The sequence below is a fragment of the Thermoascus crustaceus genome (genome assembly GCF_041956765.1).
Source record: "Thermoascus crustaceus strain CBS 181.67 unplaced genomic scaffold VTN00scaffold_8, whole genome shotgun sequence".
Lineage (NCBI taxonomy): Eukaryota > Fungi > Ascomycota > Eurotiomycetes > Eurotiales > Thermoascaceae > Thermoascus > Thermoascus crustaceus.
Window position 1 is genome coordinate 756,856 of NW_027192534.1, and position 22,173 is coordinate 779,028.

The 22,173-nt window shown below is 50.1% G+C and overlaps 8 protein-coding genes across 8 annotated transcripts; 5 read left to right on the forward strand and 3 right to left on the reverse strand.

The window, feature by feature from the left end:
* Positions 1-314: 314 nt before the first annotated feature.
* Positions 315-1,880, forward strand: VTN00DRAFT_9845 (uncharacterized protein; the record flags this gene model as incomplete). Its single annotated transcript, XM_069436845.1, has 5 exons — positions 315-366; positions 415-569; positions 686-845; positions 902-1,772; positions 1,832-1,880. 5 exons carry the CDS (start codon positions 315-317, stop codon positions 1,878-1,880), a joined length of 1,287 nt encoding a protein of 428 aa, XP_069284444.1.
* A 1,282-nt stretch (positions 1,881-3,162) lies between these two features.
* Positions 3,163-4,980, forward strand: VTN00DRAFT_9846 (uncharacterized protein; the record flags this gene model as incomplete). The annotated part of the gene is made up of 1 exon (XM_069436846.1): positions 3,163-4,980. One exon carries the CDS (start codon positions 3,163-3,165, stop codon positions 4,978-4,980), a length of 1,818 nt encoding a protein of 605 aa, XP_069284445.1.
* Positions 4,981-5,619: 639 nt separating this feature from the next.
* On the forward strand, positions 5,620-6,933 carry VTN00DRAFT_9847 (uncharacterized protein; the record flags this gene model as incomplete). The annotated part of the gene is made up of 1 exon (XM_069436847.1): positions 5,620-6,933. The coding sequence occupies one exon, from the start codon at positions 5,620-5,622 to the stop codon at positions 6,931-6,933; it is 1,314 nt and encodes a 437-aa protein (XP_069284446.1).
* A 299-nt stretch (positions 6,934-7,232) lies between these two features.
* Positions 7,233-7,932, reverse strand: VTN00DRAFT_9848 (uncharacterized protein; the record flags this gene model as incomplete). The annotated part of the gene is made up of 2 exons (XM_069436848.1): positions 7,233-7,717; positions 7,800-7,932. 2 exons carry the CDS (start codon positions 7,930-7,932, stop codon positions 7,233-7,235), a joined length of 618 nt encoding a protein of 205 aa, XP_069284447.1.
* Positions 7,933-8,015: 83 nt separating this feature from the next.
* On the forward strand, positions 8,016-10,667 carry VTN00DRAFT_9849 (uncharacterized protein; the record flags this gene model as incomplete). Its single annotated transcript, XM_069436849.1, has 1 exon — positions 8,016-10,667. One exon carries the CDS (start codon positions 8,016-8,018, stop codon positions 10,665-10,667), a length of 2,652 nt encoding a protein of 883 aa, XP_069284448.1.
* A 772-nt stretch (positions 10,668-11,439) lies between these two features.
* VTN00DRAFT_9850 (uncharacterized protein) lies at positions 11,440-13,880 on the reverse strand (the record flags this gene model as incomplete). Its single annotated transcript, XM_069436851.1, has 3 exons — positions 11,440-11,568; positions 11,637-13,503; positions 13,567-13,880. The coding sequence occupies 3 exons, from the start codon at positions 13,878-13,880 to the stop codon at positions 11,440-11,442; spliced, it is 2,310 nt and encodes a 769-aa protein (XP_069284449.1).
* Positions 13,881-14,425: 545 nt separating this feature from the next.
* VTN00DRAFT_9851 (uncharacterized protein) lies at positions 14,426-17,303 on the forward strand (the record flags this gene model as incomplete). The annotated part of the gene is made up of 4 exons (XM_069436852.1): positions 14,426-14,542; positions 14,594-15,221; positions 15,319-16,886; positions 16,980-17,303. 4 exons carry the CDS (start codon positions 14,426-14,428, stop codon positions 17,301-17,303), a joined length of 2,637 nt encoding a protein of 878 aa, XP_069284450.1.
* Positions 17,304-18,215: 912 nt separating this feature from the next.
* Positions 18,216-22,161, reverse strand: VTN00DRAFT_9852 (uncharacterized protein; the record flags this gene model as incomplete). The annotated part of the gene is made up of 7 exons (XM_069436853.1): positions 18,216-18,853; positions 18,911-19,205; positions 19,256-19,356; positions 19,400-19,412; positions 19,479-19,579; positions 19,642-21,957; positions 22,026-22,161. The coding sequence occupies 7 exons, from the start codon at positions 22,159-22,161 to the stop codon at positions 18,216-18,218; spliced, it is 3,600 nt and encodes a 1,199-aa protein (XP_069284451.1).
* Positions 22,162-22,173: the final 12 nt, after the last annotated feature.

Sequence of the window (22,173 nt, forward strand, 5' to 3'; positions counted from 1 at the left end):
GCCGCGCTCCCGTGCAGACACCTGATCCCGTGGACACCTGCGCGACTAGCTGATCTTCCTGACGCCCTTGGCTTGACCCTGCTGCTTCCTCGGCCGAAGTCAGAATACCCCTCCTTTTCTAACCTGCAGCTGCATGTTCGAGACTAGTAGATGAAACGCAGAGTCCTTCGGAACGAGGTTTCTGTTATGGGACAGCTTTGACTCCTCGTCCCTTTCATTGGTGAAGCGGGGTGTCTTTTGAAACGGCGAGAGTTGGTCCGCGGAAACTACTGCTTATAATTATAATACAGCGTCTTCTCATATATCCCTGCAAGATGGCAATGAACTTTGTGACTTTTAACCAAGACTACAGCTATCTAGCTGTTGGTACGGTTCCCGCTCGAACATGTCATGTTGACCTCTAACCTCGACCAGGTACTTCGAAAGGATTCCGCATCTTCACGACGGACCCTTTTGCCAAGAGCTATGAAACCAAGGAAGGTAACATAGCCATTCTGGAGATGTTATTCTCGACATCTCTGGTGGCACTGATTTTGTCCCCGCGACGGCTCCAAATCATGAACACGAAGGTTCGTAAGCGTCCCTGAAGAAGTTACATGTTCCAGAAGTATCCAAACAGAAAGCTCAGTGGCTATGTTTTACACACTGGATCCTGTGGTCTGTTGTTAACAACATTCTTGTATAGCGCCAATCTACCATATGTGAACTGACCTTCCCAACCACCGTGCTGGCGGTTAAATTGAACCGGAAACGACTAGTTATTGTTCTAGAGGATCAAATCTATCTCTATGACATCCAGACTATGAAACTTCTATATACAATCGAGACTTCTCCAAATCCAAACGGTAAGTTCTTCACAGATCCCTAGTATCTCGATACTCTGACCCCTAACCCCATACAGCGATTTGTGCATTGTCACCGTCCTCTGATAATTGCTATCTTGCATACCCTCTTCCTCAGAAGGCTCCGCCTTCTTCATTTGCTCCTCCGTCCCATGCCCCTCCGGGATCTACTCATATCTCCCCTACAAGTGGCGAGGTACTCATCTTCGATACGTTGAAGCTCGAAGCGGTCAACGTTGTCGAAGCGCATCGATCTCCGTTGTCATGTATCACTCTGAACAGTGAAGGGACGCTTTTGGCCACAGCTTCCGATAAAGGGACCATCATCCGAGTTTTCTCCGTCCCTGATGGACACAAGTTGTATCAATTTCGAAGAGGTTCCATGCCATCAAGAATCTACAGCATGTCATTCAACACGACGTCGACTCTTCTCTGCGTGTCCTCAGCTACTGAGACTATTCATATATTCAAACTTGGCCACCAAGGCTCATCTTCTGATGGTACACCTACTTCTCCTATTCCCGGTCGTGAGAGAGCACTCAGTCAAAGTTCCTCCAGCTACTCTCATGATGTTGAAGAATCGACTGGAGAAACGGAAGTTTCGGATTTTCCTCAAAGAAAGCACAACGGCACGTTCATGGGCATTATTCGACGAACATCGCAAAACGTCGGAAGTACCTTCGCAGCCACGGTCGGAGGTTATCTCCCAAAGGGAGTAAGCGAAATTTGGGAACCAGCAAGGGATTTTGCCTGGATCAAGCTTCCAAAATCGAGCCAAGGATCTGGTGGCACCTCCGGACCACTGAGAAGTGTGGTTGCGATGAGTAGCAACACACCTCAAGTCATGGTTGTAACGAGTGAGGGCAATTTCTATGTTTTCAACATTGATCTTTCGAAGGGAGGAGAAGGGACTCTAACGAAACAATATTCGTATGTTCCTTATATCCGACTTTTTGATAGGAGCCACTACTAACCCATTCACCTATCAGTGTACTCGATTCAAACGACAAACTGGGATCATCTGTGATGGATTACTGATTGATCTGAACTTCATCCATTGTACATTGCCTTTTATTGCCAATGCTTAGCGATTATGCATATACCGATCGAGGCGTCTTTCTTTTTGGTGCGGTTTCTCTGAGGTCAACATTATTGGATCATGTTACTGTGTTCTGGCATCCGAGTGTTCGTATGGGTCTTAATATGTTTATTTATTGAGCGGCCAATGGTCCACCATCGATGCAACCAGCTATTCATCTCACTGCTCAGAGTTGAAGAGATTAGGTGTACTAGGTGTCAACTTATAGTTGTAGGATTTTAGCATCATCTAGAGATATAAATGATCTTTCAGCTGGATTGTTATAGTTTAGCAAGCAAGTTTGGTGTTGCTTCTCCCTTTCAGCATTACTTTAGGTCTTAGGTAGGTAACTTCTAGATTGCTCTGCCACCATGATCCAGTCCAAATTCAATGACTTCGGACACTGGTTAGATTTAGCATTGTAATACAGCAGGATGGCGACAGCTTTCCCATGCTACTACTTAGGTGCTGTCTAAGTGATTCTGTGGCATCAAACGCCGAGCGCTGGAATATTCTCCCGATCCTTGTAATCCAAGTCAGCTGGATGTTGGTATTTCTTTACCCGGCCTCCGACGAGATAGGAAGGTGCATCGTGGGGCCCTTGAGATAGGCCTTTCGGAACGATATCTATGAGCTACTTTGAAGTGAGCTCAATCATACGGGGTGCGGAGTATATCCATATGGCTTTCATCTTGTCGTCCGTTCGGCAGAACCAGAAGTGGGGGTTAGGATCCATGAACGGATGGAACCAGTAGTAACTACTACGTAAACTGGTATGAGATACCATCTACCGAGGTCCTCATTTGGTCTTCTCTCTTATGTTATGACATTAGAACATGTCATTGATTATTATTCAAAGGCTCAACAAACTTCTTCGATGGGTTGGTAGTCAGCCCCATCAAGTTAAAAAGCCCCCAAGATAAGCCAACAGGTAGGTCGCAGAGCCGTCTGATAAGCCGATAAAACGTGATATTGGCCAATCTGCATTCTACTGGCAACGGTTGAATCCGTAGAGCATAGATGCTGACTGCAGTGGTTGATAAGGGGATTACCTTCTTCCTCCTGAAGTGACTTCGGTAAAGCGGCCGAAGAGACGTATCTCAAAAAGAGGGGGAGCCGGTCGGTTGAGGTCCTGAATAGATGTCTTTTCTAAAAATTTCACTGCGCAACTAATATTCCGGATAGGGCATACTATCAGACATTTCCTAGGAACTAAACATTGCTCTTCCTTGTTCGACCGCAATGCCGCGAATCATCCGCATAGCAGCGGCACAGATGGGCGCGACCCATCTGACAGATCCTCGAGAGAAGACTCTCGCCCGCATGCTAAAGCTTCTCGACAGTGCTGCGTCCCAAGGTGCACAGGTTGTCTTATTTCCCGAAACGGCTTTCACGACGTTCTTCCTACGACATCTGTTTCTAGACGAAACCGAACTAGAATCCTGGTTCGAACATGGGGATATCCGGACTGCCCCAATCACCAAGCCGTTATTCGATAAGGCTCAGGAACTATCCGTGGACATCTGCGTTGGATTCGCGGAAGCAACAGATGACGGCGAACATTTCAACTCATGCATCTTCTACCACGCCAAAACCGGCACAATACTTTCCAAATACCGCAAGATTCACCTCCCCGGAGACTTTGAACCATGGCCTGACCCCAATGCTATAAACCAACTTGAGAAGAGATACTTCAAGCCCGGGGACCTGGGGTGGCAAGCCTTCCGAGTGCCTGATTTGACCACATCTCCACCAGAGCGCGGAGACCCAATCTTCGGAATGATGATATGCAATGATCGCCGCTGGGCAGAGTCATGGCGTGTTCTTGGGCTCCAGGGTGTCGAGGTCGTCCTCTGTGGCTACAATACTGCTGGCTGGGCTCCGCACCTGTGGGGTTCGTCGGCCGACCAGGATCCCGCTGAGGCAGAACGCATGGCGATCTTTCAGCATCAGCTTTCTATGCAAGCCCATTCGTATACTAATGCGACATTCTCCGTCAGTGCCGCTAGATGTGGTCTCGACGATGGGAAGTATTCGTTGATTGCTGGATCCTGCATTACCGACCCGGAAGGACGGATTATAGCAGAATCCAAGACAGTAGAAGATGAGGTGATCATCGCGGATTGTGATTTGGATTTATGCAGACCTGGCAAGACAAGGACCTTCGACTTTGCCAGACACAGACGTATTGAGCATTATGGAAAGATCACATCGCAAACGGGAGTCGTGGAACCTCCCAAGTTGAGCGAAAATGGAAACACGACCGCTAATGGCGACCACGTCCTCGTCAACCGTGGTTCTTCCTTGGTAAAAGGAGGGAAGAATATCCGAGTCCTCCTTTGCAACCCTAATGCCACCAAGTCCATGACAGAAAACTGCCTCAAGATGGTTCAGTCCACGCTACCACCGGACGTCGAGGTCGATGGCTTCACGGCGCCCGAACAGGCGCCCACCGCTATCGAGGGGAACCTAGACAGCGTCATGTCGGCAGCAGCAGCCGTGAAGGCCATTATTCCAATCTCAGACCAGTATGATGCTTTCCTGGTGGCATGTTACAGTGACCACGCTCTGATCCGGGTTCTGCGCGAGGAGCTTGACAAGCCCGTTATCGGCATTATGGAAGCAAGCTTCTTCGCCGCGCGTACTCTAGGAAACAGGTTCGGAGTTATCGCTACTTCGAAACGAGCCAAGGTGATGCTCGAGGATGCCATCAGATATCACGGTTTCGACGGGTTTTGTGCAGGCGTGCGCAGCTGCGGATTGGGCGTGCTGGAGCTGGAGAGCAAGAGCGAGAAAGAGGTGCTTGATATCATGTGCAATGCAGCCAAGGACCTCGTGGTCCAGGGTGCAGATACATTGACTCTTGGCTGCGCTGGAATGACGAAGTTGAAGCCCTCCGTCGAGAAAGCGGTTGGTGAGGATGTGCGGGTCATCGATGGTGTAGTCGCTGGTGTCCATCATCTTGCGGGTGTAGTGCGGATGGGATGGAAAACGGCAAAAGCGGGGGTGTATACCAGTTCGAAGAAAGAAAGGAAAGCTCGGGGTCAGGGCTATTTCTAATGCATTAAAATAAGTTAATGGAGTATATTCCTAGTTGATAGGGCAAGAAATTTGATACTAATCTAAGCGTGCCCTGGTGCCTTATGGACGTGCGAACAATTTCTGAAAATTAGCACCTGACACAACATTAAATTAAAAGGAAACAAATAGAATATATTACAGAAAACCACGTTCCCCGTACATATTTAAGTCAATAGTCGTTCAGTGAGTGAATCTTTTTCCACTGTCTGCAAGTCACGTGCATAAGCTTTAATACACTGAAATAAAAAAATATCCTCAAGAACATCATCTCCGTCTAAGAAGGATGGACCACATGATTTGATTCTCAACACTGACAAACACAAAGCTTATTATTAACTTTTTGTTATGTAACAAAAAAAGGAACCATCGAAAAAGAAACCTGGTCGAGAAGTACATCTTGCGGGCTACTATTATCCTTGATCAGCTACATCACCATTCGCCTTTTCTATTGACATCCTTGAAATATTCATCATTTAATAGGTATACCAAGAAAAATCTACATAATAGTTTCAAATTTTCCAAAGGAACTTTTGTCTACTATATCAAAGAATCCTCCGTGGTATTGGCGAGGTCTACATCCAACTTGCTCTTTTTCTCCCCAATCGGTATTCCAAGATAATGGTTTCACCTGATGGCAGTGAGAGGAATCCCGGGGAAGCTAGTGACAATCACCAAAATGAAAAAGCGTTTGAGCGTGTTGGAAACAAGCGTCAACATCCACCAAAGAATGTGAATCCGCTTCAAGCCGGAATCCAGAACTACATCGACAGGCATCTCTCCCCGGACCTTCTCTCGTCTTACAACCTGTCATCAGAGTCTCTGGCTTCCTCTCTTCCGAAGCGGTATACGATTTATCAACCTCTACTTCTCCTGCCGGCAAACTTCTTCAGCTCCCCTCCAGGATGGAGCGCTCTGTACACGTCCTTGGATAACGACCAACGGCAGGCACTATATGCGTCAATAGCGACTTCCTTCAGTCGCATGGGAGTCACTCACATTGCTCTCAACGCTCCAATTGCGCCTACAGATCATAGTGGCTATGAGAATAGGATGCGAAGCCCGACTGGGTTGGTTCCCCTGTACGGGAATTTCGGACCACGTTCGGAATGCGGCCATGAAGAGCAACCTTCCACTTCGGATTTGGAGGCCGCGTTCTGGGTTCGCGTGGTCCAGAATAGTGGGATTGTTCAGACCTGGGCACCCCTGTATACGATGTTCTCACGGGGAAATATCACTGAAAAGGCTCGAATATTGGGCCAGGGAGCCAGATTTGATGGGATGGACGAGCAATCATTGAAGGGCGACAAGGTGCAGGATATCAGCGTTGTTGATATGTATGCGGGCATCGGTTACTTCGTGTTTTCCTATCTGAAAAGGGGTGTAAAGAGAGTCTGGGGATGGGAGATCAACGGATGGTCTGTTGAGGGCTTACGGAGGGGTTGCATAGAGAATGGCTGGGGTTGCAAAGTCGTTCGAGTCAACGATGATGGCACATTGGAAGGAGGGCTTCAGGAGCTTGTCAACGGACTCCAAGACACTGACCGAGTAATTGTCTTCCATGGAGACAACAGGTTCGCTGCGAATACACTTGAAGCGACGAAGAGGATGACGGAAGACAAGGGGACATGGAATAGTGTGAGACATGTCAACCTTGGTCTGCTACCCACATCAAAGCCTGCCTGGGAGAGCGCCTGCAGGATGCTCGACCGAAGAAAAGGAGGCTGGATTCATGTGCACGAGAATGTCGATATCCAGCAAATCGACCAAAAGAAAGACGAGATTATTCATGAATTCAGGAGACAGAAGGCTGCAGTTGATGAGGAATCTGATTCATCACCAGAAGCTATCGTTCAATGTCAACATGTCGAACAAGTGAAGACTTATGCGCCAGGCATTATGCATTGCGTTTTCGATATTGCGATCTCATATTAATTAAAAACACCCCATGAGAGATAGTTGAACGTCTATAATTAAACGACACAAAACTGATTTCATGTCCTTCCAAGGCAAGGTTGGATGAACAATGCACAAATCGCACAGCGCTCTTGAAGCACAATATTGGCCGACGCCCTCACTCCCTTAATGTTCATCAATACACATTAAGTACCATTGTCCCAAAGCCCCGAACATGGCAGAACGGTGTATAACTTAGTCTGAAACGCTCCTAACGCAGTTTAACAAATGCTCGACCTTAACAACCCATAGGTACGCTGCGAATAGGATATACAGAATCATAGGTTTCTGCGGAACTTCTGCGGAATGTTTGACTCGACAATCCGCATGCTCTCGAGCTGCTCGAGTTTGATATCGGCCATCTCCTTCTGATCGTGCAGCTTGAAGTGCTCGATATCCTCAGGATGTGTGAGATCTTCCTCCTTGGCGTCCTCTCCGTGGTACTTTTCGAAATGGTGAATCTCGTACTCGTACTCTATGTCGCCATGATGACCAGGCCCGAGACCGAAGTCTGGTAGTTTTCTACCAGCCGTGACCAGGCGCATCCAGTCACTGCGAGAGATGACGCCCGTGTTCATCGGGTCAAAGAGCGCGAACACGTCCCGGACAACCCGCTGCTTGTGTTCCTCGCTTATATGGGCGGTCGATGGGTCATCAAGGCCGTAAGTTTTTCGGACTTCGTCAGGCGTCCATGCTCCAGAGGAATCGTAGTCATGAAGCACAAAGAAAGACCCGGCATCGAAAGTATCGATGTGGTGCTCCTCTGCAGCGGGGATCAGCGATCTGGCGCTTATCAAGCAGAATGCGCAGCATGGGGGCAATAAGTGGAAGAGCTCATTATTTACCTTGCATGTGGAATGTAGCCCAATCTATCTCACCAACCTTATTTTGTTGCACGTTTGCATGATTCCCATGGCCGCTTGCAATACTGGTCAAGGCAAGCACAGCAGTAAGCAGTCCGACCAAACTTGTATGCATAGTGGCGGAGTATTTCGCTTGCGCAGACAAATATTAACACAGAAAGTAAGGACAATTCCAAAACTAAAACCAGATAAATCAGTATGCCCTCGAACACCGCACCTGGTCTGAGGATCAACTGTCCTTTCGAGTCTCCGAATAGCAGCCTGTTTGCAGCGTTTGCAGACGCCCGGGCCTTGCCGACGCCGCACGCTGCACGAGGGAAACGATTCCGTCGGAGCAGCTCTTTCTCCGTTCATCCAACGTCAAGGAAGAGCCTCTCCCCCGCTGTCTTCCATTCTTATTCTTTTCCTATCGGGAGGCCATTGTGCCCCTTGGGTGTTCCAATTGGATTCCCAGAATCTCCTCTTCCCTATATTTCTGAACGTCTGCGCAGCAATGTCGAGATAATGCACCGTCTCTGGTCCCGAACCGCTCCGTCACAGTCGACTTGTCGCTGCGTCTCCTGTTTCAACACCGCTGCCAATGGGGTCGCCTCGCGGTCAGCGACGGCTGCTAGCCGAAGACGCCTCCGTATCGGAAATTCCATCACGGCGTTGTACTCGAGCATTTTTGCTGCCGCCGCCTTAGCTGATGCACAAGCGAAAGATAAACGCCGGCTCGAGTGGGAGAAGAAGATTGCGGCGGTAAAGGAGGAGGTTACTGAATTGGTGGATGAGGAACAGCGTATTTTAGAGGCTCTGGCCTCGCGGAGGAGGCGGCCAGCCCTCTATCAACCGCTGCAAACACGATTGTACAGCACTAGTGCCGGAGATGGACGCCCAGAAAGACCACAAGTGGAGAAATACAGTCTGTCAGATTCAGCTCAACCTAAACCGTCCAATAATGTACAAGTATCTCAGGCATTGGAAGGTCTTAGTCTTGAGCCGGAAAACTCACTGTTAGACTATGCGGAGAAGGAGGATGAAGATGATTATCTCTTCTCGGAAACGGATGGTGATCACACCTGGGCCACAGGTGATGTCCTTCGAATCAAAGCCATTCAAACATTAGCGATAAAGCAGCTCGCTATTCGCTTCTTGCTGCGTCCAGTCATTGCTCACAACTATTCCGGTATTCCGATGGATTATGACCCGGATTTTCCGCTGCCTAAATTGAGCACGCAAGAACTTCTGGCGGAGCTGAATGCAGCCCGGCGGAGAATACGTGCTCTAAAAATGTCCGAAAAGGAAACGTTCGATGACCTGGCGAAGGATATGTATCTTCGGGAGTTTCACCAGTTGAAGGCGGAGCGTGACGGGTTTGATGATGCTCTCCAGGAAGATATCAACCTCTATCTCAGCAGGGGAATGTCTCTTCCTGAATTACTTTTGAGGATTTCGAACAACCTTCTCTCATGCAAAGAACCGGATCGTCCGAGAGCATTCCAGTTGATGATCATGGCGTTTACCAAGACCCGTCAAAACGATCTAGTCGACTTAATACTGCGAACTGTGCTCCCACATCGATTTGAACTAACTACGCCGTTTATCGTTTCCACTTTGACTTTCTTCCGAAAATCCAAAAATCTCAAGGACTTCGATCAGTTCTTGCAGATGCTACGTGGGGAAGGATACCCTCTGAACTTACGTTCAACGGCCTTGTACACGCAGAAGACCATAAATGGTATTGAGGTTACTCTACCACCCACATCCAGTGCCAATCCTGCCCTATATGGCACTCTGGTTGCTGCCGCTCTCCGCTTTGATCAACCAGAACGAGCTGAGGCTTGGCTTCAAGCCTGGCGAGCAACCGGGTTTATGGATGACTTCAGTACTCTTTGTGCATTTTTCAAATTCTACGGTGTCAGGAAGGACTGGGAAAAGGGACTCCATGCTTTAATGAGGGCTCTCGCTTTCATGACGTCGAGTACCTCTCATCCCGAGAAGCGTATCGAAAGGCTGATTGTCCACATGGTCCACTTCTGCGACACATGCAAGCAGGAAGATGTCTCTTCTGCATTAATAAATGCTGCTGTCAATAGCGGTTTTGACTGGACGGCGGCTGAGAGACAGTGGGACATCGATTCGGCGTTCGATCCTGCTTTCCAACGTTGGCGCAATGCTTCCCAATCATCGGACGGATCGCACCAGCATAGAACCGTCTGGGAAAAGTGCCATTCGTTTGTGAATATAATCGGAGAACAAATAAAGAAGCTGGCCCAAGTTCAGGAGAATAGTCTTGCTCAGCTGCGGCAAGTCATGGCCAAGCGCTATTCCGGAGACGTACTGTCAGCAGTGATTGCTGAGAGTCACCAGAAGGGTGGATCGGAAAGCCTGAGTGCCCCGAGACCTGCGAACAGTTTCTCCACGTCTACAGCCGAGAAGACACGGTTACCGGTCACCAACTCACAGAATGAAGAGCTATTGACTCTGAAGGATGAGGTGGAGCGGTTGAAGGCAATTGTCTCCCAATTCCATCAAACAAAGGTGGAGGAACCACGAAATGACATTGAGAGTCTCCAACGGACTCAGCAGTCTTCTGCCGTTGATCTGCAGGAACAGGTGGCTCAGTCTCAAAGCGCGACTCCTCATTCGTCCGAGCACGTCGCTGCTCCTGGAAACGCCAAAAGTGCTGCTGCATCAAAAGCCCAGGTGCCACAAGGTCGAATGCGCGTAAAGGTCCGATACTTGAGAGCTTACAACCGTGGCGCGAAGGCTCTCAATACCGAGCGCAGAGCAGCTGAATCTGGCGCGAATTGGAAGCTACGACAAACCTCCCCTGGAAGGACACAAAACGAGGTGGCTCCGGTATAGAGGCTATGAGACAGCCGAAGTCATTCCTTAAAATCCACAGAATCACACGGTCATTGATCCTGTCGATTCTGCTCAGTAAGTATGTTATGTATGCCAGATGATGAGAGGTGTTCTGATTCCATCGGGACCGGTCATGTAATATTATAAAATGTCACTGTTTCATTTTGTTACATGAATCTCATCTCTTCGTCTATGTTGTACTTTTTTTTTCTTCAAAAAGGTCATTTTGTATATAGATTTGGGATAGAGCAGGTTTTGGAATGGAATGGAATGGCATATTGTGTATGGGGATGATGCTTATTCAATGTCGGCCTTCGATTTCTTATATAAATCTGTGTCCAGGGACGCTATTTGGGCAAGCATTGTCAGGTAGAAAAGAATAGCAAACTTAACCAACATGGTGATATGAAAGCAATGAGTTTTTTGGTATTTACTTCACGAGAACAATTCATTCTATTTGAACTGTCATCATGTGAGACGCCCTTAGGAAGATCTCTGTGCAAAGCTCAAGGGCAGCTAAAGTACATTGCACGAAGATCATATGTGATCATAGGTAGAGTAAAATTAAAGCCCTTTCATCCAAATAACGCCCCCGAATTAACCCCTAAATAAATGCAGGCAGAAAACCCGAGTCCGAAAAGGAAGTAAGCAGAAATCTAAACAGCCTTCGATAATAGTAAAAGAACATCACTTGCCATATCAGCAGAAGTGGCAGAAATGCTGTCAGTTCTCTTTTGTAATGGATTTTATAATTACAGACGATGTGAGGCCATCAACGCCTCTTTCCTGGATCAGCGCGCATCTTTTCCTTGCGAGCAAGTCTCTCAGCAGTACGAAGCAGTGCAGAGCGAACATCACCCTTCGGGAAAGTTGAGATGTCATAGTAAGCCGGTGCAATTTCCTGCAGCACATAAGTTAGTACTCCATATTGAGCAAAGTCGTTACACGGTGAAATAAGACTGGACTTACTAGAAGCCATTCTGGCTTAACAGACGTCACGGTTCTAACGTAGTTCTTGGTCGTAAGCACGAACTCATTGTACAGAACCCACTCCGCTTCGTATCCCAGTACTGTACTGGGATGAAGAAGGACATTCTGGTTGTCCTTGACTGTAATGTACATGTTCTTTCCCTGGCTCTCCTTCTTGGCGACTTGCATGAAGAAACCAGCCACCAACGCCCGCCGAATGTTCTCGTAATACTTCTTGTCCTCAAAGGGAGTAGAGACGAGCTCTATTTCCTCACGTTCCATGATGCGGAGGAGCTGGAGACGCACGTTATCCGCGGATTGAAGCGATCGAAGTGAGAGAAAATGGTCGTGACACCACTGCTTAGGGTTGGCTTGCGCCTCTGGACCTTTGAAGGCATGGTAGACGTTCAAGAGCGTCAGATGATCACCATCTGGATGAGCGAAAAGATTCTTCATCTCGTCCGCGCGCTTTCTCTGAGAGTGTGGGCGAACGAAAATCTGAGGGACGGAGAGCAAAGCCGTAATGGACAAGATCTCATTCGAGCAGTAGAATTCCGGCGAGCTGATCAACATCACAGCAAGCGCAGGGTCAAGAGGAAACTCAGATGCGAGGCGTCCCAGAGCAGTCAGATTTCCATCGTCGTCCAGGCAAGCGAGGTAGTTGAGCTCTTCCAAAGCCCTCATGAGAGTCTCTGGTGCAGGCGGGTCCATCAGATCGAAGTGAACCAAGTCGTCGATACCCAGTTTCTTCAGTTCCAGCACGGTTGAAGACAAGTTGGATCGAAGGATCTCAGGATAGGTCTGGTCGATAAGTTCCTTCTTGAATGCACCTTCAGTGTAGAGACGGAAGCACTTCCCAGGACGTGTACGACCGGCACGACCAGCTCTCTGCTGCGCAGAAGCCTTCGAAATCGGAGACACCAGGAGAGATTCAACTCGAATACGAGGGTTGTAGACCTTTTGCTTCGAGAAGCCGGGGTCTACGACATACACGATACCGTCGATGGTAAGCGAAGTTTCGGCAATGTTCGTAGATACGATGCATTTTCTACCAGGTCGGCCTCCCTTTTTCCGTGGTGGAGGGGCTGGCTCAAAGATCCGCTGCTGCATGTGCGGAGGAAGACTTCCATAAAGCGGATAGACCTTCATCGGACCGGCATCCACCTCTCGCACCATCTCATCCGCTTCAAGCGATATCTTGCGCACGGCATCTTCGATCTCCTCCTCTCCGGTCAGGAAAAGCAATATATCTCCTTCAGGCTCCGTAGCATGAATCTGCAGGACGGTACGAATGGCGGCTTCGACGTAATCCTGTTCCGGCTCGGGTGTATAGAAGATCTCGACAGGGTGAGTTCTTCCGGGAACTGCCAGAAGAGGCGCATCGTTGAAATAACGCTGGAATTTCTGTGCATCCAGAGTGGCAGACATGATGATGATCTTCAGGTCCGGCCGACGCTTTATAACCTCCTTGAGAAGACCCATCAAAACATCGGTAGACATAGTCCGCTCGTGGGCTTCATCGAGAATAATCGTGCTGTAGCGCTTGAGGTCGTGGTCGTTCATCGCTTCCCGCAGAAGCATACCGTCGGTCATATACTTCAGGATTGTCTTCGAGCTAGTCATGTCTTCGAAACGGATACTGTATCCGACCTCTTCACCCAGTTTCACATCCATTTCGGCAGCCACACGCTGGGCGACTGACATGGCAGCGACTCGCCTAGGCTGGGTACAAGCGACGAGTTTCCGCTGCGTTTGGGGGAGGTCATCGAAGAGGACGAATTGAGGGATCTGAGTTGTCTTTCCTGAACCGGTTTCACCGACGAAGACAAGGATCTGAGACTTCTGATAAAGCTCCAAGAATTCATCTCTAGATGTATGTGTCAGAAATCTCGGTGAAACAACGTACAGGCAGCTATATTGTGCAACTCACCTTTGAGCATGGACTGGAAGATCGCGACGCGTCTTCAGGATGGAAAAATAATTGCTCGAGAAAGGCTTGCCGTTGAAGGGGTTGATCTCACCCTCCTCAACCTTTCTAGCCATGGCAGCCGTAGTTTGGTGCCTATTGAATTTGGCGAAAGGCGAGTCCTCCCACGCGCCATCGGTCCATTTCTGGCTGTTGGAAGTCTCTTCGGGGAACATGTGGGCAAGATAAGGGTTGTCCCTGGGATCTATCTCTGTCTTCTCCGTCTTCTGACGCTTCGCGCGCGACCCGTCCTCTGCGTCTACACGTTTCTCGACCATGGTAAAGGCGGGGGCTTAAGAGGGAGTTAGGGGAAGCAACATGCTCTTTGAAGGTGGTAGAGGCTGTGTTTTGTGGCTAGAGAAGATATCATCGGAAAAAAAGCGTGGATAGGCAAGCTAGGCGAGTCTCGCCACACCTGCCTTATGCCACTCTCACCGCCTGTGGTTCTGCCGCGGGACATCGCCAAAGCACACAAGCATCCGTTCGCTAGTCAACATGACTCAAGGGAGCCTCTTCAGCTGACGTTCCCAGGTTAAACAAGGGTCATATCCCTTGAGGCCGCAGAGATGGGTTCTGCGTGATGGTCACTCCACTTTCACTCTTTGTCTTCTGTTGTGACTGATGACTATATAAGCTGACATCTGCATTGAACATGTGCCCCCGCGTCCCACGTCGCGTTCTATATTTTTGATGATCATGCAAGGAATGCAGCCAGCTACAACTCGTACCTAATAATCAGCATCTAGCCTCCGAATCCTCTGATAACGATCTTTATTTTTTCCATATCCACTGGAAATCAGTTTTTCATTGCTATATCCAAAAAATGGAAGCTATGAACGGCGCTGAGGATATGTTCCCCTCATTCTGCGTCGGTCAGCATGAGAGCAAGCGCTCACTACCGGTCACCCCACAGGTAGTGCAGAGGGCTCATGAAAGCAATGTATGTTATTATCCACGTTCCATAATAAAACTTACTAACTATATGGCGTAGTATGATATGCTCACCACCCCAATAACAACCCCTCATTTCCACTCTCGAGTGCTTACCTTGCTCTCCACGCACCTTTCGAACTTGCAACCAGCGTCACACGATGCCATTGGGACATATGAGACATCGCAGAACACGAAGCCATTAAGAATCCCTCCGTTGTCGGCTGTTGATACTCCTTTGACGCCCAATGAGTCCATCAGTCAGCTGGTCGGGGTCACCAGCACCTGGATAGACCTATGCTCTCCGGATCCATTGATCGCGGACATATCGCGCCAGATCTTGATGTTGGAAGTTGCGTATGCTGCTTTCTGTGGGATCAGTTATCTTATCATCCCGGGTCCCAGACTTCACCATGGGAATCTGCATTCTGAGGGATTGGTGTACTATGCCAGAGCCGTCCAGGAGGCGCTTAACATTGGCCCATACATCCAAATCCACATCTGGCTGAGAATGGTCGACAATCCAGATCTCGAGACGGACGACATGGGCGACCTCGCCCCATTCGCTCGTGAGGAGTTCCTGATGGGTTCGGATGAGGAGCGAACCAAGAAGGTGGATCCATTTGGAACTTGGGATGCTTGGGAGGTCATCAGAAGAATCTGTAAATACCACTCGAGACTTTTCGTAGGTAAGAATAGAAAATTTCTTTTTATTCTTTTCCACAATCGTGTCTTCCCAGGAAACTATGAACTATCTAATGCATCGTTGCTGATCCTCGACGCCAGCGCTGTCCTTGCCAAAGCATCTTCCCCCCATGCCAGTTCAATCTCGATGGCACTCCGAGCCAGTTCACCTGCTGACCATCGATGCCAACTCATTCATCAAAAACCAAAAGGGCTACCCGGTCCTGTCCAAGACACATCAAGCTTTGATCGCCAGATTCATGCGTCTACGCACGCCGCCGTGGATTCTCCTTTGTGACGTCGGCCGCATTCCAGGACTGGACAGTGAGGATTATCAGACCGGAAGGGACCCTTCGGCATCAGGAGGCTCGAATTTCCCAACCCTTGCCCAAGCCGCTGCAGCTCAAGGCAAGAAGCACTATGATCCGACTCCCCATCTGTCGTACATCAGGAATCTCCAGCAGAGACAGCCCCCTCGGACCCCCATCGAGCGGTTTGGCGTTGGATACCAGGACTATCTGCAGGCACCGCTGCAGCCTCTCACCGTCAACCTGGAAAGCATCACCTACGAAGTTTTCGAGAAAGACCCCATCAAGTACGAATGGTACGAGCGCGCCATCGCAAAGGCACTCACCGACTGGGTGGAGCAGAAAAAACCAACGTCCAGTCCAGACGGCCGTGTGGTCCTCGCCGTTGTAGGCGCTGGAAGGGGTCCGCTGGTGACTCGTGCCCTAAGAGCCAGTGCAGAAACAGGCGTTGCCATCGAGGTATGGGCAGTTGAGAAGAACCCCAACGCGTTCGTTCTCCTGCAGCGCCACAACGAGTCTATCTGGAATGGAAATGTCAATCTAGTGAGGTCGGACATGCGCAGTTGGAAGGGCCCGCGGAGAGAGGTCTCCCAATCTTCGCGCCAGGCACCGGTCGTTGGACAGGCCCTTGGTTCTACGACAGCATTGGTGCATCCAGGTTCAGAAACGACCTTGACCAGCCCTCCAACGCCGGAATTCACTCACACTCCCGTTGACATCCTCGTTTCCGAGCTTCTGGGCTCCTTCGGTGACAACGAGCTTTCTCCAGAATGTCTGGACGGCGTCACCCACCTCCTCAACCCCGTGCATGGAATCTCCATTCCAGCTTCATATTCCGCCCATATCACCCCAATCTCCGCCCCGAAGCTGCATGCCGATATTGCAGCCCAGAGCGCTTCGAACCCAGCAGCCCCGGAGACACCGTACGTGGTCATGCTCCATGCAATCGACTACCTCTCCACAACTCAACAACAACCGTACGCCTCTGGTGTCACTAGCCCTCCTCCCCATGGAGGTCTCAGCAATAGCATGCGCTCCTCGACATCCACACCACCTCCAACCACGACCAACAACACTGAGCCCCTAACGCCCATCGTACAGACGGCATGGTCCTTCTCGCACCCGAACCAGAACATCACCCCGCCAGATCCCTACTCGTTGTCGTCAACGGTCCCGAACGAGCATAACGTGCGCCAGACGCGGTTGACGTTTCCCTGCCCGAACCGCGGCGTGTGCCACGGCTTGGGCGGATACTTCGAGACCGTGCTGTATGGAGATGTGGAATTGTCCACGAACCCGGTCACCATGGACGCCAAGAGTCCCGGGATGATCAGCTGGTTTCCGATTTATTTCCCGTTGAAGGTAGGCCATTCCTTTCAAACTGTACACATTACCAGACCCTACGTCTCTCTCGTGAAGAATAGCATACGCTGACAGCTGATACCATCTATAAAGACCCCCCTCTACGTCCCCGACAACTCTCAAATCGTGGTAACCATGTACCGCCAGACCGACGACCGCAAGGTCTGGTACGAGTGGATGGTCGAGGTCTTCGCCTTTGAGCGTACCTCCTCCTCCTCATCATCATCATCGGCTGCGGCCCCTTCGACAGGGTACACTAGCCCCGTCGTGAGCGGCGCGAGAATCATGTCTCCCGGCCCAGACAACGGGAAGGGCAAAGGGAAGGTGCCGCAGAAAGAAGGCAGTGGTGGCTGGCGGCGTGTAAGGGTTGGTATGAGTGAGATGCACTCGAGCATTAAGGAGGCGTGTCTGATGTGATATGGTGTGACCTGGCCCGGATATGATTTCATGTGATTCGATTCGATGGTATGGCGTGTGGCCAAGAAAGCCAAGCTGATGGGTTCGTGACGGAGAGAGGGAAAGCGGGAGAGGAAGCCGCGGTTGTTGGTCTTGGTAGAGATTTGTGGGGGATCAAACCGCTTGTGTTCAGTTCGATCCATTCTGTTTGTTCCCAGCTGCCCCTTCCTTTCAGTAACCAGTCTCAAAAGATACCTTCCAAAGTCTTCATTTACTGCTATCCAAAAAAATTAAACTTCTATAAGAGGCTCGTCGGCCATGATCGAAAAGTTATATTTATAAGAGCACAATTCGACTGGTAGGAACCACCTGTTCAAGGCTAATCTTCCCTTTCGATTGAGTAATCCTGATTTCTAGATAAGGGCTGTAAGGGAACTGTGTGAGTGGTATCTAGTTCGGGCTGTAGTCAAGAAATCCTCACCCAAGCATCCCTTGTTGAAGAAGGCTGAATACGAGACAGTCCGCGACTGCAAATTGTTGGAGTATTCGCTGGCAGGCCCTGGCAGATAACAGGATATTTATACGCCGCCATGGGGGGCCATTCTAGTTATGTATGCAGTCCGACCTCGTTTCAATAAACAAAGCCGATGAAGTTGAATTAGGATTGAGTAAGAGGGCGAGCCATATTAAGATACCATCCACCACGATGATTCAGAAAGGGAAAAATTAGATAATAGACAGCGGGCCAGTCAAACAGACGACTCCAGATGATGGTGCTGCGAATATGTGAGGAAACACCCGGAAATGCTCATGTGAAATAGAAAATCTCCATCATCACAAAAGGGGTTATCGTCATGAAAAGTTCGAGACATGCAAAAAAGACTCAAAACTCAAATCATGACACCTAAAATTTCCCTGACAAAACCCAGACGTTCAATTCGAAAGTGCAGCTTGAGTCGTGGCATGCAGAGTGTTTGCCTTTTGTTCCATCTGCTCCAAAGTTGGGATCGCCAACGTTGCTTTGAGACTGTCGGTGCTGCTTCCAGCCCTTGTTGGGACAGGGCGAGGTGAAGGTGCGGGGGTATCCTTGTTCTGGTGCTCCGTGAGCCCTTTGCGAATGGCGAGAACGGAGTCGACAATGACGGCATCGATGCCTTCAGCAACCTGGAGCTTAACCTTCTCCGGGTCATTGTTCAGGGTGCCGTATGACACGCAGACGAGACCAGACTCCTTCACAACTCTGACCAAACGCGGACAGAGGACGAGGGGCTCCGCATTTGTGACAACGCCGAGGAGGTTCCACCTAGACGCGAAACGAATGGCTTCCTGCAAGCTACTAGCGCGGATATCGCCCACAGGAGAAGTCCCGGAATCCGTCAAAAACAGCACCGGAATGGAGGGCTGTTTAAAGGAGAGAAGAAGGCAAATGTCGGGGTTGAAGCTAGAAAAGATCATGTTGCGGCCCTTGCCCAACTCATAGACCTTCGTGAGCACCGTGTCCACGAAGGAGTTGAGCTCAACGGCATAGGTATCCATCTCCTCCTCCTCGGTCTCGTGGAGCATGGGATACTCTGGCGATCTAGGTCAGGTCGTCGTGTAACTGTTCTTTTGGGTGTGGTATCACTCACTCATTTCAATATTGAACCCAACCGAGTTAGGTAGTTTCCTGAATAGGTCTTCAAGGGTTGCAAATGGAGCCTGGATGTGATTTCCGCGGGTGTTTCCCTTGAATCCCTTCTTCTTGAAGTCTCGAGTGTGCTTCATCCGTTCGTTCAGCTCGTTCGAATCGTATTCCGAACCTCCCACGGACATCGATCGCTGTCGGGACGAACCTCCGTTTCTGTTACCGGAAGAGTCCAAGGCCTGAGCTGGCGACGCAGGCCGTGACGGACGCGCGGAACGGTTATCACTCAATTGGAGGAACTTCGACTCGTCAGCGAAAGTGAGAAACGAGACTCTAAAGAGAAACCTACCTGTTCAAGGGTAAGGGTATGCACAGGCGCATCAATACCCGTCTCGCTGACGAGGAAGTCGTGATAGATCACAGGGACGTGGTCTTTCGTCAACTGGACGTCTGTTTAAATTAGTCGACTGATCAGGTAGACAGGGGAAAGAACCATGCATACCAAACTAAAAAGAAACATAGTTAGCTTGCGTTCTATACACCTTGATATTCAGGGTCGTAGATGAACTTACCTCAACGTATGATGCTCCCAGGTTGGCGGCAGCGATGAAAGATTGGATAGTGTTTTCTCCAAGCTGCAGAGACTTGCGGCTCGCAAAGTTCTTTCCAAGACCTTAGAAAGATAGGTTAGGATACCACACAGGGAGAAACAAGAAAACAGAAGAATGTAATCACCTCGGTGCCCGATAACCATTGGCGAAGTCATACTCTTCCAATACGTCTGGTTCTCCGTGATGGACATGTTGGGATGGGTGAAGGGCGTGATAATGAGGAAGTTGAATGTTACCGAGCCGATCACTTCGAGAGTGTTGGCAGCGACAATGGGTACGGTCGAGTCGCCCTTTAGATTAATACGGTTAGATCCGATGCTGGGCTTGATGCTGGAAAGCAGTGCAACTCCGCGGCCGACGACTTGATCCTTGGAACCGGCGTAAGTTGGGATGAGATCGAATAGGAGCCTGACTTTGCTAGCGTCTGCGGTGTGGAATACTATCGGCTCGGTAGAGATATTCTCCTGGATGGGAAGATCGATGAGTTCGGGCTCACCGTGAGCTCCGCTGGCGGAAACAACGATGGACAGCGCGGTATCAAGCTGGGTGGAGTGAGCATTAGCCATGGGGATCCGGTCGAGGTTCACCGCCTGGATAGGCTTCCGCATATCCATAGTTCCAAGGCTGACGAGAATCATACTTTCATCGGTGAGATACCGGTGTCCAAAAGATTTAATGGGCTCAGGACTCCGCGATCCAGGACTCCCACCGGTCGTAGAACCATTCGATTTCCGCTCAGCGAGAGACGATTGCGGTGGTGAAGACGAAGTAGGCACGGAAATGGAAGGCTCAGCTTCCGTGATTTCGGGAGACGGTGTAACCTCTGCCAGACGTCTCGCGATATGGAGATGTCCCCTGAGGGCTGCATGCTCTTTAGCTGTCCAGCCTGAGGAGTCATATCTCTCAAGATCGGCACCAGCCTCTATTAGCAACTCCACAACGCCAAGCGATCCATCAACGCAGGCGATGAAGAGAGGAGTCCAAGAGTAAGCGTGCTCAGCGAGTTCAGTGTCTGCTTTTTGGTCCTTGGAGCCCTGCAGCAAGATCTTTGCGCACTGATCGTGGCCGAAGCGGGCTGCAACGTGCAAAGCAGTCTCGCCCTGGTCATCCTGGTAATTAATGTCAACTCCGGCATCAACGAGGAGTTGAACGATATCAACAAAGTTCGCCTTGGTCGCAAGGGCCAGTACCGCACTGGACTTGGACACATTCTTCCTTATCGCCGCCTTATTTTCAGCAGCGCCCTTCCAGTTCTCTGCGTCAAGAAGAGCTCGAGTGGTCAAGGGGTGTCCGCCAACCACACTCAGATGCAGTGGAGCCCACCCTTCGTTGTCTTGCCATGATGGACCATCAATCCCCCCGCTGACGTCGAACATATCCCACGCCTGCAAATGCTCTATGATGACTTCACAGACAACTTTGAAGCCATACTGGGCACCATAGTGAAGGGGAGTGCGGCCGGAGAGATCCTTGGCAAGCAAAGCTCCCCTTTGGTGAGGGCGAAGTTGGTCCAACAGGTGCTGCAAGAGCGCGACGGATGGATCGTCCCTGCTTAGCAGCTGTTGCTGACTGGACTCCTTCACCACGGGGCGAACCGGCTGCAAGGTAGGAGGGGCAGCGGGTGTGATGTAGTTGGAGGGCTCAACGGGGAAGTCAAGAACCATCGAAGCGGACTGCTCTGAATCCGTAGTGGACTGCGCCCTGCCAATGGAGATGACCAGGCGGTGGATGCAGTTGCGTTTGTTGATATCATCATCTTCTTCAAGGCTGTCGATCTTCGCGAGAAGCGAAGTGATGCAGGACTTCGCACGGCAGAAAATAGCGCGCTGCAGAAGATTCTTCTGGACTTTCGGGTAGATCGTATCGCCCAACTCGTCAGCCGCAATCTTCAGCGTCTCGAGAAGCTCCAGCAGAACATGTGTGTCATCCTTGCGGAGGGCCTCATCGACGGCGACAAGCAAGCTGGAGGGCAGATTCAGGATAGGACGGGAAGAAACTTTCTTCAAAGAGAGAGTGGAATGTATCGAGCTTGCATCGTCCGAACTCTTCTGGTCTCCAAGGACAGACAGCCAGTCGTTTATCCTCTTCAGGGATTCGAAGAGACGAGCATTCGTAGCAAACGGCGACGGATCAACCTTCGTCTCGAGGTATCGCTTTTGCGCCTGAGCGCCAGGGACTTTCTTGTCCAACTTCTTGGTAATCTTAATGAAACCGCGACGGTTGACCTCTCCGTACCACTGCAGCTTCCGCAACTGACCACGCAATTCCAGCAAGGCAGCCAGGAGGTCCTCAACGTCCTCTGAGTCGAGACGCTGACTCGCGACCATTGAATGTCCATAGCGGTCCTCGAGCAGTTTCAACCGGCGGGAGAAGTCCGCGAATTTTTTATTGTAGAAATAGTCGACATCCTCGAGATTTCGGTCGAGTGTGTAGAAGAATCCTAGACAAGACATCGAAGTCAGTGGAAACGCCCTCACCTGAAGAGTCACGGTCAGCAGATCGACTTACCAGCAAGGTCGGCCTCTTTCCCATCTTTCATATCCTCAGCGGCGGATTTGATGAGCTTCTTCAGCGCCTTGTACTTGATGTACGACGAACTCCATTCTGGGACAACATTCCGTGGGAGGTTACGTCCGAACTTCATCCTGGACGAGTT